This window comes from Pecten maximus, chromosome 2 (genome assembly GCF_902652985.1).
Source record: "Pecten maximus chromosome 2, xPecMax1.1, whole genome shotgun sequence".
Taxonomy (NCBI): domain Eukaryota; kingdom Metazoa; phylum Mollusca; class Bivalvia; order Pectinida; family Pectinidae; genus Pecten; species Pecten maximus.
This window is the reverse complement of record NC_047016.1, coordinates 2,058,375-2,073,885: the sequence shown is the minus strand read 5'-3', so window position 1 is coordinate 2,073,885 and position 15,511 is coordinate 2,058,375. Positions and strand designations below refer to the sequence as shown.

Here is a 15,511-nt window from a genome sequence, read left to right as displayed (position 1 = left end):
GGAAAGCAATATGAGAGAAGCGGGGTTAAGAAGTATGCTTGGCAATGGAAATCACAAAGCTTTATAAGCAGCTTAGTGATAAAGTCTAGTGTATGCGTTTTAAGTAGGACATACTGCTGTACACGACTGATGTATACTAAAGTTACTGGTTCAAGATCATAGAAGATGGGGACCGAATTTCTTTCCACGTTGTGCAATGCTGTTTTTTGAAGGTTTTACCATCAAACCAAACAAAGATGTCAATCAGAAACTCCATCCTTCCCAAGCTTCCTTCCCGTTATAGTAATACTTTACTTTCCTTGAATAGAAAACACCCCAAACTGAGAACGAAAGTAAGTGGTTTCGTTTAGAAGGAGATCCAATAATGTACGAAGTGTAAAAGTCAAAGAGCAGAAGAAACATTGGTCGAGAACAGGTGTTCCAGATTGATCAAAGGTCCTTCGGGATGCGTCTACAGTCAAGTGCGTCCCATCTCTTCAATTTCTCAGGTACGGGAGGCAGTCCTTAAATGACCTTGGATGTTAATAGGACGTTAAACAAAATAAACCAAACCAAACCAAACCATTTCTCAGGTAAACTTGGTGGAATAATTAAACGAGCAAGTTTAGCTGAGAGATCCAATACATCCCAGACAAGGTCGTATACATTGCATTACAGAAACGTAATTAGTTCGATTTTTTTTTCTTTAGAAAAAGAGTTAAATGTGGAAATGGGGTTCCCTTGACCAAGCGGGAAAATATCTTGGTGTATCAAGACGAATAGAGTAGCCAGATATAATAATATACATCCTCCGCAGACACGACCACATATATAGAGGGTCACATAGTCGGAATCAATGAAGAAAACAGTGTTGTTGAAAACCTTGGAAGCAATGTTTATATTCGCTGTAAATTGTGATAGAGGTTCTTTTTTACCGAAAGTATGACAGTGCAACTGTTTGTCAGCTTCTACAGACCTTAGGTGTAGAATGTTGGTGGACTCCCGACCATCACAAAGGAGGGTCGTTGCCTGACTGTCCATACGTTTTTATGTTGATGTTTGACTATCAGATTTTACTGACTGTCTGTCCGTACGTTTTAGCACACCTGGCCCGAAGGGCCGTTGAACTTATGCCACGCCCGGCGTCCGTTGTCCGTCAACATTTTGCTTCAAATTGCTACTAGTCAATAAGTCACGAATAGATTTGAAAGATTTTTGGTGGAAGGTGAAAAGATATTGTATAAATGGTGGTTCATATGTGTAACGTATGTTGAGTAGGAAGAGCGAAACTAAATAGTAGCATGACATATAGACGTCTGGGCTAGGAGCATATCAATGGAAAGATGTATATATGTATATATATTGTTTGTGAGGGATGGTGTGTTTTAATTGGCGGTCAACCGTTTGTACAACTGGGGACTATTTGTCTAAAGAAAAGTTCACATCTCTTTAACAGTTTGTAACAGACGGTAACCATTGTTTTAGATGGACCTCCCTGTGTATTATTGACCGGCTAAACAGACAGCCACCTCCGCTTACGTGGAGAGACATACATCATGAAATATTCAACCATAGCTTAGCAACATGCCGTTTATACCGGATACCGTGTATTCCTCATATAAAATGCTAATAATATTAATCTGACATTAACGAAATCACATTGACCCTGTCGTACTAACTACATTACAATGTGGCCGAAGTGACAGTAATGACCGCGGTCAGACTGGACTGCTGTGGACGTGTCCGTAACGGCCGTTGTACATGAGAGCTGGACACTGTAGGGAGTATGAGGAGATGGTATGGGTAACCAATACTTCACTGATCAGAAATGTGGCCAGCGATATGGCAAATGAACATTTGCTGTTATAGACGTAAGTAGAATATCAAGTTTTTTCTGATAGCGCTGTGTATGTTTTGTTTAACGTAGATATTCTTCAGATTTATATTAACGTAGATATAATTCTTCAGATTTATATTAACGTATATATCATTCTTCAGATTTATATTAACATGGATATCATTCTTCAGATTTGTATTAACGGAGATATCATTCTTCAGATTTATATTAACGTAAATATCATTCTTCAGATTTATTTTAACGTAGATATCATTCTTCTGATTTGTATTAACATGGATATCATTCTTCAGATTTGTATTAACGTAAATATCATTCTTCAGATTTGTGTTAACGTAGATATCATTCTTCAGATTTATTAGCCCACCATCATCAGATGGTGGGCTATTCAAATCGCCCTGCGTCCGTGGTCCGTCGTCCGTCCGTCCGTCCGTCCGTCCCTCCGTCCGTCCCTCCGTCCGTCCGTCCCTCCGTCCGTCCGTAAACAATTCTTGTTATCGCTATTTCTCAGAAAGTACTGAAGGGATCTTTCTCAAACTTCATATGTAGGTTCCCCTTGGTGCCTAGTTATGCATATTGCATTTTGAGACCAATCAGAAAACAACATGGCCGACAGGCAGCCATCTTGGATTTTGACAATTGAAGTTTGTTATCGCTAATTCTCAGAAAGCACTAAAGGGATCTTTCTCAAATTTCATATATAGGTTCCTCTTGGTGCCTAGTTATGCATATTGCATTTTGAGACCAATCGGAAAACAACATGGCCGACAGGCAGCCATCTTGGATTTTGACAAATGAAGTTTGTTATCGCTAATTCTCAGAAAGCACTGAAGGGATCTTTCTCAAATTTTAAATATAGGTTCCCCTTGGTGCCTAGTTATGCATATTGCATTTTGAGACCAATCGGAAAACAACATGGCCGACAGGCAGCCATCTTGGATTTTGACAATTGAAGTTTGTTATCGCTATTTCTCAGAAAATACTGAAGGGATCTTTCTCAAATTTTATATGTAGGTTCCCCTTGATGCTTAGTTATGCATATTGCATTTTGAGACTAATCGGAAAAACAACATGGCCGACAGGCAGCCATCTTGGATTTTGACAATTGAAGTTTGTTATCGCTATTTCATAGAAAGTACTGAAGGGATTTTTCTCAAATTTCATATGTAGGTTTCCCTTGATGCTTAGTTATGCATATTGCGTTTTGAGACTAATCGGAAAACAACATGGCCGACAGGCAGCCATCTTGGATTTTGACAATTGAAGTTTGTTATCGCTATTTCTCAGAAAGTACTGAAGGAATCTTTCTCAAATTCCATATATAGGCCCCCCTTGGTGCCTAAATCTTAAATGTTATATAGGTTTCCCTTGGTGCCTAAATCTTAAATTTTATATATAGGTTTCCCTTGTTTGAAAAGTACTAGAGGTTTCTTCTGAATTTACACAGATTAGTAAGACTTAGAAGAAGAGAAAAGTAGGGAAAAGATCAATCTGACATGGAACCAATGAAGAACATTCAATGGTGGGCGCCAAGATCCCTCTGGGATCTCTTGTATTAACGTAGATATCATTCCTCAGATTTATATTAACGTAGATATCATTCTTCAGATTTATATTAACGTATATATCATTCTTCAGATTTATATTAACGTAGATATCATTCTTCAGATTTATATTAACGTATATATCATTCCTCAGATTTGTATTAACGTAGATATCATTCCTCAGATTTGTATTAACGTAGATATCATTCTTCAGATTTATATTAACGTATATATCATTCTTCAGATTTATTTTAACGTATATATCATTCTTCAGATTTATATTAACGTAGATATAATTCTTCAGATTTATATTAACGTATATATCATTCTTCAGATTTATATTAACGTATATATCATTCTTCAGATTTATATTAACGTATATATCATTCTTCTGATTTGTATTAACGTAGATATAATTCTTCAGATTTATATTAATGAAGATATCATTCTTCAGATTTATATTAACGTAGATATCATTCTTCAGATTTGTATTAACGTAGATATCATTCTTCAGATTTATATTAACATAGATATCATTCTTCAGATTTATATTAATGAAGATATCATTCTTCAGATTTATATTAACGTAGATATCATTCTTCAGATTTATATTAACGTAGATATCATTCTTCAGATTTATATTAATGACGATGTTATTCAGATTTATATTAACGTAGATATCATTCTTCAGATTTATATTAATGACGATGTTATTCAGATTTATATTAACGTAGATATCATTCTTCAGATTTATATTAACATAGATATCATTCTTCAGATTTATATTAATGAAGATATCATTCTTCAGATTTATATTAACGTAGATATCATTCTTCAGATTTATATTAACGTAGATATCATTCTTCAGATTTATATTAACGAAGATATCACTCTTCAGATTTGTATTAACGTAAATATCATTCTTCAGATTTGTGTTAACGTAGATATCATTCCTCAGGTTTATATACATGTAAATATCATTCTTCAGTTTTGTATTAACGTAGATATCATTCTTCAGATTTGTGTTAACGTAGATATCATTCTTCAGGTTTATATTAACGGAGATATCATTCTTCAGATTTGTGTTAACGTAGATATCATTCTTCAGATTTATATTAACGTAGATATCATTCTTCAGGTTTATATTAACGAAGATATCATTCTTCAGATTTATATTAATGACGATGTTATTATTCAGATTTATATTAACGTATATATCATTCTTCAGATTTATATTAACGTAGATATCATTCTTCAGATTTGTATTAACGTAGATATCATTCCTCAGATTTATATTAACGTAGATATCATTCTTCAGGTTTATATTAATGACGATGTTATTATTCAGATTTATATTAACGTAGATATCATTCTTCAGATTTATATTAACGTAGATATCATTCCTCAGGTTTATATTAACGTAGATATCATTCCTCAGGTTTATATTAACGTAGATATCATTCTTCAGATTTGTATTAACGTAGATATCATTCCTCAGGTTTATATTAACGAAGATATCATTCTTCAGGTTTATATTAATGACGATGTTATTATTCAGATTTATATTAACGTAGATATCATTCTTCAGATTTGTATTAACGTAGATATCATTCCTCAGATTTATATTAACGTAGATATAATTCTTCAGGTTTATATTAACGAAGATATCATTCTTCTGATTTATATTAACGTAGAAATCATTCCTCAGATTTATATTAACGTAGATATCATTCTTCAGATTTATATTAACGTAGATATCATTCTTCAGATTTGTATTAACGTAGATATCATTCCTCAGATTTATATTAACGTAGATATCATTCTTCAGGTTTATATTAATGACGATGTTATTATTCAGATTTATATTAACGTATATATCATTCTTCAGATTTATATTAACGTAGATATCATTCTTCAGATTTGTATTAACGTAGATATCATTCCTCAGATTTATATTAACGTAGATATCATTCCTCAGATTTGTATTAACGTAGATATCATTCTTCATATTTATATTAACGTAGATATCATTCCTCAGATTTATATTAACGTAGATATCATTCCTCAGATTTATATTAACGTAGATATCATTCTTCAGATTTATATTAACGGAGATATCATTCTTCAGATTTATATTAACGAAGATATCATTCTTCAGATTTATATTAACGTAGATATCATTCTTCAGATTTATATTAACATGGACATCATTCTTCAGATTTGTGATAAACGTAGATATCATTCTCCCGAAAATATCATTCTTTAGAGTTTTTTAAAGCTTAGATATCATTCTTAATATCGTGCTTTTATTAATTTAAATCATGAAAAATATGCGCTGTTGTTAACGAAGGTGTATTTTTAAGAAATACGATACGATATTGATTTCATAATCTAGGGATCTATCCAATATCGCAATAATCTTAAAATTGGGTTTTTGTTTAAGCTGATACGGTTCTAGATGTTTTTGTTATTGATATGAGCACGTTTTTGTTATTTCATGCCAACTCAGAATTCAATATTACTGCCAGCCGTCTCGGCAGTCCGATGATTTTATCTTTCTTATTGCATCTAAATTTCCTAACCATGAAATCGCCGCATTGGTCTGATATATATATTATTAATGGGAGTGAGCGGCCACTGTATATCAATCATATAAATCCATGTACTGCTTTCTAATGTTAACGGCATGAAGCCGAGCTTCACTTTGGAGATTGGTATTCTTCATGGCCTCGGTTTGGGTATCTGTAGTACGTTTGACCTCACTATTTAGAGATTGGTATATTTATTGACCCCGGTATAGAGATCTGTAGTACGTTTGACCTTACTATTTAGAGATTTGTATATATATTGACCCCGGTATAGAGATCTGTAGTACGTTTGACCTCACTATTTAGAGATTGGTATATCTATTGACCCCGGTATAGAGATCTGTAGTACGTTTGACCTTACTATTTAGAGATTTGTATATATATTGACCCCGGTATAGAGATCTGTAGTACGTTTGACCTCATTATTTAGAGATTGGTATATCTATTGACCCCGGTATAGAGATCTGTAGTACGTTTGACCTTACTATTTAGAGATTTGTATATATATTGACCCCGGTATAGAGATCTGTAGTACGTTTGACCTCATTATTTAGAGATTGGTATATCAATTGGGCCCGGTATAGAGATCTGTAGTAAGTTTGGTCTCCCTATATAGAGATTGGTACAATGTATATCTATTGACCCCGGTATAGAGATCTGTAGTACGTTTGGCCTCCCTATGTAGATATTAGTATATCTATTGACCCCGGTATAGAGATCTGTTGTACGTTTGACCTCACTATGTAGATATTATTATATCTATTGACCCCGGTATAGAGATCTGTAGTACGTTTGACCTCACTATTTAGAGACTGGTATATCTATTGACCCCGGTATAGAGATCTGTAGTACGTTTGACCTCACTATTTAGAGATTGGTATAACTATTGACCCCGGTATAAAGATCTGTAGTACGTTTGACCTCACTATGTAGATATTGGTATATCTATTGACCCCGGTATAGAGATCTGTAGTACGTTTGGTCTCACTATTTAGAGATTGGTATGTCTATTGGGCCCGGTATAGAGATCTGTAGTACGTTTGACCTCACTATTTAGAGATTGGTATATCTATTGGCCCCGGTATAGAGATCTGTAGTACGTTTGACCTCACTATTTAGATATTGGTATATCTATTGACCCCAGTATAGAGATCTGTACTACGTTTGGTCTCACTATTTAGAGATTGGTATATCTATTGGCCCCGGTATAGAGATCTGTAGTACGTTTGACCTCACTATTTAGAGATTGGTCCCGGTATAGAGATCTGTAGTACGTTTGACCTCACTAAATAGAGGTTGGTATATCTATTGACCCCAGTATAGAGATCTGTAGTACGTTTGACCTCACTATATAGATATTGGTATATCTATTGACCCCAGTATAGAGATCTGTACTACGTTTGGTCTCACTATTTAGAGATTGGTATATCTATTGACCCCGGTATAAAGATCTGTAGTACGTTTGACCTCACTATTTAGAGGTTGGTACATCTATTGACCCCGGTATAGAGATCTGTAGTACGTTTGGTCTCCCTATGTAGATATTGGTATATCTATTGACCCCGGTATAGAGATCTGTAGTACGTCTAACCTCATTATTTAGAGGTTGGTACATCTATTGACCCCGGTATAGAGATCTGCAGTACGTTTGACCTTACTATTTAGAGATTGGTATATCTATTGACCCCGGTATAGAGATCTGTAGTCCGTTTGACCTTACTATTTATATATTGGTATATCTATTGACCCCTGTATAGAGATCTGTAGTACGTTTGACCTCACTATTTAGAGATTGGTATATCTATTGGGCCCGGTATAGAGATCTGTAGTACGTTTGACCTTACTATTTAGAGATTGGTATATCAATTGATAGAGATCTGAGGTACGTTTGGCCTCACTATTTAGATATTGGTATGTCTATTGGGCCCGGTATAGAGATCTGTAGTACGTTTGACCTCACTATTTAGAGATTGGTATATCTATTGACCCCGGTATAGAGATCTGTAGTACGTTTGACCTCCCTATTTAGAGATTGGTATATCTATTGACCCCGGTATAGAGATCTGTAGTACGTTTGACCTCACTATATAGAGGTTGGTATATCTATTGACCCCGGTATAGAGATCTGTTGTACGTTTGACCTCCCTATTTAGAGGTTGGTATATCTATTGACCCCGGTATAGAGATCTGTAGTACGTTTGACCTCCCTATTTAGAGATTGGTATATCTATTGACTCCGGTATAAAGATCTGTAGTACGTTTGACCTCACTATTTAGAGGTTGGTACATCTATTGACCCCGGTATAGAGATCTGTAGTACGTTTGGTCTCACTATTTAGAGATTGGTATATCAATTGACTCCGGTATAGAGATCTGTAGTACGTTTGACCTCACTATTTAGATATTGGTATATCTATTGACCCCGGTATAGAGATCTGTAGTACGTTTGACCTCACTATTTAGAGACTGGTATATCTATTGACCCCGGTATAGAGATCTGTAGTACGTTTGACCTCACTATTTAGAGATTGGTATAACTATTGACCCCGGTATAAAGATCTGTAGTACGTTTGACCTCACTATGTAGATATTGGTATATCTATTGACCCCGGTATAGAGATCTGTAGTACGTTTGACCTCACTATTTAGATATTGGTATATCTATTGACCCCGGTATAGAGATCTGTAGTACGTCTAACCTCACTATTTAGATGTTGGTACATCTATTGACCCCGGTATAGAGATCTGTAGTACGTTTGACCTTACTATTTAGAGATTGGTATATCTATTGACCCCGGTATAGAGATCTGTAGTCCGTTTGACCTTACTATTTATATATTGGTATATCTATTGACCCCTGTATAGAGATCTGTAGTACGTTTGACCTCACTATTTAGAGATTGGTATATCTATTGGGCCCGGTATAGAGATCTGTAGTACGTTTGACCTTACTATTTAGAGATTGGTATATCAATTGATAGAGATCTGAGGTACGTTTGGCCTCACTATTTAGAGACTGGTATATCTATTGACCCCGGTATAGAGATTTGTAGTACGTTTGACCTCACTATTTAGATATTGGTATGTCTATTGGGCCCGGTATAGAGATCTGTAGTACGTTTGACCTCACTATTTAAAGATTGGTATATCTATTGACCCCGGTATAGAGATCTGTAGTACGTTTGACCTCCCTATTTAGAGATTGGTATATCTATTGACCCCGGTATAGAGATCTGTAGTACGTTTGACCTCACTATTTAGAGATTGGTATATCTATTGACCCCGGTATAGAGATCTGTAGTACGTTTGGTCTCACTATTTAGAGATTGGTATATCTATTGACCCCGGTATAGAGATATGTAGTACGTTTGACCTCACTATTTAGAGATTGGTATATCTATTGGCCCCGGTATAGAGATCTGTAGTACGTTTGACCTCACTATTTAGAGATTGGTATATCTATTGACCCCGGTATAGAGATCTGTAGTACGTTTGACCTCACTATTTAGAGATTGGTATATCTATTGACCCCGGTATAGAGATCTGTAGTACGTTTGACCTCACTATTTAGAGATTGGTAGATCTATTGACCCCGGTATAGAGATCTGTAGTACGTTTGACCTCACTATTTAGAGGTTGGTCCCGGTATAGAGATCTGTAGTACGTTTGACCTCACTATTTAGAGATTGGTATATCTATTGGCCCCGGTATAGAGATCTGTAGTACGTTTGACCTCACTATTTAGAGATTGGTATATCTATTGACCCCGGTATAGAGATCTGTAGTACGTTTGACCTCACTATTTAGAGATTGGTATATCTATGGACCCCGGTATAGAGATCTGTAGTACGTTTGACCTCACTATTTAGAGATTGGTATATCTATTGACCCCGGTATAGAGATCGGTAGTACGTTTGGTCTCCCTATATAGAGATTGGCCCCGGTATAGAGATCTGTAGTACGTTTGACCTCACTATTTAGAGATTGGTATATCTATTAACCCCGGTATAGAGATCTGTAGTACGTTTGACCTCACTATTTAGAGATTGGTATATCTATTAACCCCGGTATAGAGATCTGTTGTACGTGTGACCTCACTATTTAGAGATTGGTATATCTATTAACCCCGGTATAGAGATCTGTAGTACGTTTGACCTCACTATTTAGAGATTGGTATATCTATTGGCCCCGGTATAGAGATCTGTAGTACGTGTGACCTCACTATTTAGAGATTGGTATATCTATTGACCCCGGTATAGAGATCTGTAGTACGTTTGACCTCACTATTTAGAGATTGGTATGTCTATTGGGCCCGGTATAGAGATCTGTAGTACGTTTGACCTCACTATTTAGAGATTGGTCCCGGTATAGAGATCTGTAGTACGTTTGACCTCACTATTTAGAGATTGGTATATCTATTGACCCCGGTATAGAGATCTGTAGTACGTTTGACCTCACTATTTATAGGTTGGTATATCTATTGACCCCGGTATAGAGATCTGTAGTACGTTTGACCTCACTATTTAAAGGTTGGTATATCTATTGACCCCGGTATAGAGATCTGTAGTACGTTTGACCTCACTATTTAGAGATTGGTATATCTATTGACCCCGGTATAGAGATCTGTAGTACGTTTGACCTCACTATTTAGAGATTGGTATATCTATGGACCCCGGTATAGAGATCTGTAGTACGTTTGACCTCACTATTTAGAGATCGGTATATCTATTGACCCTGGTATAGAGATCTGTAGTACGTTTGACCTCACTATTTAGAGATTGGTATGTCTAATGAGCCCGGTATAGAGATCTGTAGTACGCGTGACCTCACTATTTAGAGATCGGTATATCTATGACCCTGGTATAGAGATCTGTAGTACGTTTGACCTCACTATTTAGAGATTGGTATATCTATTGACCCCGGTATAGAGATCTGTAGTACGTTTGGCCTCACTATATAGAGATTGGTATATCTAATGACCCCGGTATAGAGATCTGTAGTACGTTTGACCTTACTATTTAGAGATTGGTATATCTATTGACCCCGGTATAGAGATCTGTAGTACGTTTGGTCTCACTATTTAGAGATTGGTATGTCTACTGACCCCGGTATAGAGATCTGTAGTACGTTTGACCTCACTATTTAGATATTGGTATATCTATTGACCCCGGTATAGAGATATGTAGTACGTTTGGCTCACATTAGAGATCTGCATGATCGTTGGTCTCCGTTTGGAGATTGGTATTTAAATTTGTACCGCTTTAGCGATCGGTATGACCTTTGACATGGCTTTGGAGATCTTTATGTCTCTCTGCCTGGCCTTATAAACTGGTATGACCTTTGGCCTCACTTTAGACATCAGTGTTTGTTTGCCTTGCATTAGAAATATGTTTGTCTCTTGACATCTCTTGAGAGATCAATATGGCTTTTGACCTCGTTTTATTGAGGTCGGTATGACCTTTTACAGAGCTCTGGAGATCGGTATGACCTTTTAACAGAACTCTGGAGATCGGTATGATCTTTTACAGAGCTCTGGTGATCGGTATAACCTTTTACAGAGCTCTGAGGATCGGTATGACCTTTTACAGAGCTCTGAGGATCGGTATGATCTTTACCTAGCTTTCAGGATCGATAGGACTTGGCATAGCTTGAAATGATTGTATGACCGGTTTAACTCTGGGCCACATCTCAGACATCAGTATATCTGTTGACCCCGCGTTTGAGACTGGCTTGACCTTTGGCGCCTTGGAAATCGGTACTCGCTTTTGAAATACGTATGCTTTTTACCTTCGTTTAGAGATTTGAATGCCATTTGGTAGCCACATTGACAACCATCTTCTGTGTTTTGTATGTTGTTCGTCAAAATCCTTTTATGCCAAATGTATAACATTTAAAGAAGATGCATAAATATCCCCATCGAAGCATTCTGTCCGTTATATCAAACTATACAGTGTAGATACTGACCACAGTAAATAACATCTATCCAATCAGATTACTTACATGCTTTGTAAGTAACACCGATTTACACCATCTGTTAACCAGACCTTGAATCGAAAACATTGTGGATAAAATGTATTCATTTAATTATAATTTGTTTGACGACATCCTTATTGGATAACCAAACAAATGCTTTGTTCCTTCGTTAAGCAAAAGACGAAGCTTATTGATAAATCAAAAGGTAGAATATTTATCGCTCGAACCTTGCTTGAGGTCTAACATTCCCAGAGCCTTTTTACAGTCCTTGAGTATTAAAGTGTTACTCATTGGAATAAAAGGTGATGATTGGTGATGAAATACTTACCACGGTAATCCAGAATAATAACTACTTGTTAACCCTTCAGTTAGGTTGTGGCCAGGAAAGATCAATGTAACTACCCGCAGTCTACTTCGCCAATCGTTTACACAATTTAAGCAAGCCATGAACAGTTTACAATCTGTGTTTTTATTTTAAAATTTCAGGAAATACTTCGGCCTTATAGCCAGCGGTTATGCAATCTGCTAGATCTAGACAAGGCTCTTTAACGCCCATTCTGGAGAGAGCATGCGCAGTCCACCCGAATAAGAAGGTAGCCGTTGTTTGTACGACCTGTAACAATGAGTTCATTTGCACCAAGTGTATCAGCTCAGCTCATAGGGGCCATAGCTATCTCGACCTGGAGGATTTTCTTGACTCCAAGAAACAGGACATCGCTGAGTTTTTAGATACTGAGGAGATCGATAGCAAAATTGCAACGAAACACGAGCAAATCGAAAAGCTTGCAGAAACTATATCCGAAAACAGGCTTCGCACGGACAATGTCATTCAGGAGATAAAAGTCCGAGCAGTGGAACTGAAAGGAGAAATAGACAAAATAGCAGCAGACCTCATTCGGGAATGTAAGGTCCACGGAAGCAAGAACCTCAACACTCTGGAGAAACTAGAACAGAACCTTACTCGCCAATTGGCGTGTCTCAAAGCTGCCGCCATTAGCCACCAGAATGTGCCACTCGATTCGTCCCCTTTTGATGATATGCTACGTAGAGACTCTCTAAAGGACGAATCGTACAACGACATCCCCACTCTGACGTCACTACTCTTTATCAAACAAGACGAACACTCAACCATCTTAAGAACGTTGTTCGGGTCTCTGAGATGTATCACTGCGAATGGTCCCTCTGACGTAGCTAATTTCTCTTTGGTTAAATCTGCAATTAAGAAGGCGTCAACTACTGGTCGAGTGCTGGATACCCTGACGGGCGTGGCAGATGGGAAACACGTGCAGGCAATATTCCCTTGTGACGACAATTCTGCATGGCTCGTACCGGGAAAAAGTCATAGAGTCAAACTCACGACACGGAAAGGCGAGGTCATCCAAACCGTCACACTCGAGAGGGGTGTCGTTATCAATGACGTCATGCGCACAGCCGATAAATATTTGACGGCAGTTTGCTGTGACGATGGCTCTGTGCGTCAAATTCTGCCGAGTGGCAGGTCCCAAAACTTGTTCTCCACCGGTATTAACATAACAAATCTTTGTGAGTTGTCCGCGTCCGGTTATTTTATAGCTTGTCATTCCATCCAACGGAAACTTGTAAAGTATAATCAGAAAGGGGACGTAATCCAAACAGTGGACCGGGACGCGTACGGTGTCCGTCTGTTTACTAAACCTGTCCGAGTTCGCCTGAACAGAAACAATGGAGATATTGCTGTCGTGGAATGGTCCTCTCCGGAACACGTGATCATTATGAACGACAAGCTACAGGTAATATCCCGCTTTTTTGGTGACTCAAAGCGACGTCATTCGTATGGTACTTACGGGTCCTTCAGAGGGCATGGAACAAAGGAGAAAGGTCACTTCGATCCCGCAGATGTGATCTTCACGAAGAATAATCACATTATCATAGCCGATGTTTGGACCAATTCCCTGTTGATGATTGACAGAAATGGAAAGAAGCTGAAAACATCTTTCCAGTTTAACTTTCAGCCCCTGCGCCTTGGTTTACAGCCTAACGGGGACCTCTGGGTAGGTTCACATGACGGGCACGTGCAGATCATGAGGTTCTGACGAGAAGCAAGCCTCCGTGCTGAATCTGGCCTAAGATCAAGGATATATGTAACACCTACAACAATGCATGTATTTTCTGTGTTGAGTGGTGTTAAATTTGTTTGCATGACCATTTTTTTCTGTAACTTTTAACAAAGGCTACATGCTTTCAATGGCCTTTATTTGGAAGCGTCGGATCAAGCCTGGGGATTGAGGACACACCAGGTATAGTATTTCCTCGGATGTTAGTTTCATCGCGCCTGCGACAGCATTAATGGTGCTCTATTATGACCCTGTGTTTATGTGTACCCAATCAGATTACTTTGGGTGGTGACATCGCTTTATCTAGTAACAAAGTCCAACAGCAGTGTCCCCTTACGACTACGTTTTTATTCAGAGGCTATTTTTGTGGATACGCTGCTATTTTTCTATACTAGGAAGTTTAACATGTAATTCGTCACTGGATCACACCATTAACGGTATACATCAAAGAGATCAGTTACCAGTTGGTCAACTTCCGGGTAACATTGAAATGGTTGGTTGACTTATTGATCAACTTCCGGTAAACAATGAGTTGATCGGAGTACCCGTTGCTGAAAGTGAGGTGTTATGTTGGGGATGGTGTTATCATATAACTGCTGTTGAACTTCCTGTTATAGTCGGTTGTTCGATATGGATCGGTGAATATCACTTTATATATTTAGCTATTGGTGGACTTCAGGTTAACAAAAGGGTGTTCTGTTTATAGAGAGATGTAGCTAACTGTGAACTTCCAGTTAACAGTTGATCGTTCGGTTTATAGAGTAATGTAGCTAACTGTGAACTTAAAAGTTGAGTGTTCGGTTTACAGACAGACTTATCTAATGGTGAACTTCCGGTTAACATTTGAGTGTTCGGTTTACAGACAGACTTATCTAATGGTGAACTTCCGGTTAGCAGTTGAGTGTCCGGTTTACAGAGAGACGTATTTAATGGTGAACGATCTGTTAACAGTTGAATGCTCGGTGTACAGAAATAAAGTACATTATGTATCAGTGGACTTCCGGTTAACAGGGAGGTGCTAGGTGTCCCAATAACATTCTGGTTAAAGGTTCAGTGTACCGGGGCACATTCACAACGAAATATGATTGTTTTATTATATCCATTCTCAGCTTTATATTTGCAAATGCATCAGAATAAAAAGAGCAAAACATATAGAATACAAATGTTTATTCGTTTTCCTTTCGTTGATGGACCAGATGGCGTCAGCGGCCAACAAAAAATATTACCAAGTACAGGAAATGTTATGTTAATTTACATCACAGTAACATATTAACACACACAACTTGTAGATGGGCTACTATGTACATTGAACCACACGTACGACCGCTGTCTGCCACAACTTTAGAAACATGGAAAAAATATCTTATACCTGCCAATTTAATTAACATCGAATACCGGAATTGTTATAACATACCTCGACAATACTAATTTCGAAATCGACGGCTAGCGACCTGGACATGTTATGTCGTCTTTACATAT

At 37.4% G+C, this 15,511-nt stretch overlaps 1 protein-coding gene across 1 annotated transcript; it reads left to right on the top strand.

The window, feature by feature from the left end:
* Nucleotides 1-1,795: 1,795 nt before the first annotated feature.
* On the top strand, nt 1,796-15,183 carry LOC117344642. Its single transcript, XM_033907472.1, has 2 exons — nt 1,796-1,850; nt 12,426-15,183. The coding sequence occupies exon 2, from the start codon at nt 12,455-12,457 to the stop codon at nt 14,009-14,011; it is 1,557 nt and encodes a 518-aa protein (XP_033763363.1). The 5' UTR covers nt 1,796-1,850; nt 12,426-12,454; the 3' UTR covers nt 14,012-15,183.
* Nucleotides 15,184-15,511: the final 328 nt, after the last annotated feature.

Excerpts from the sequence above, each read along its gene's own strand:
- LOC117344642 (XM_033907472.1), top strand. The coding sequence starts at position 12,455 with ATGCAATCTGCTAGATCTAGACAAGGCTCTTTAACGCCCATTCTGGAG.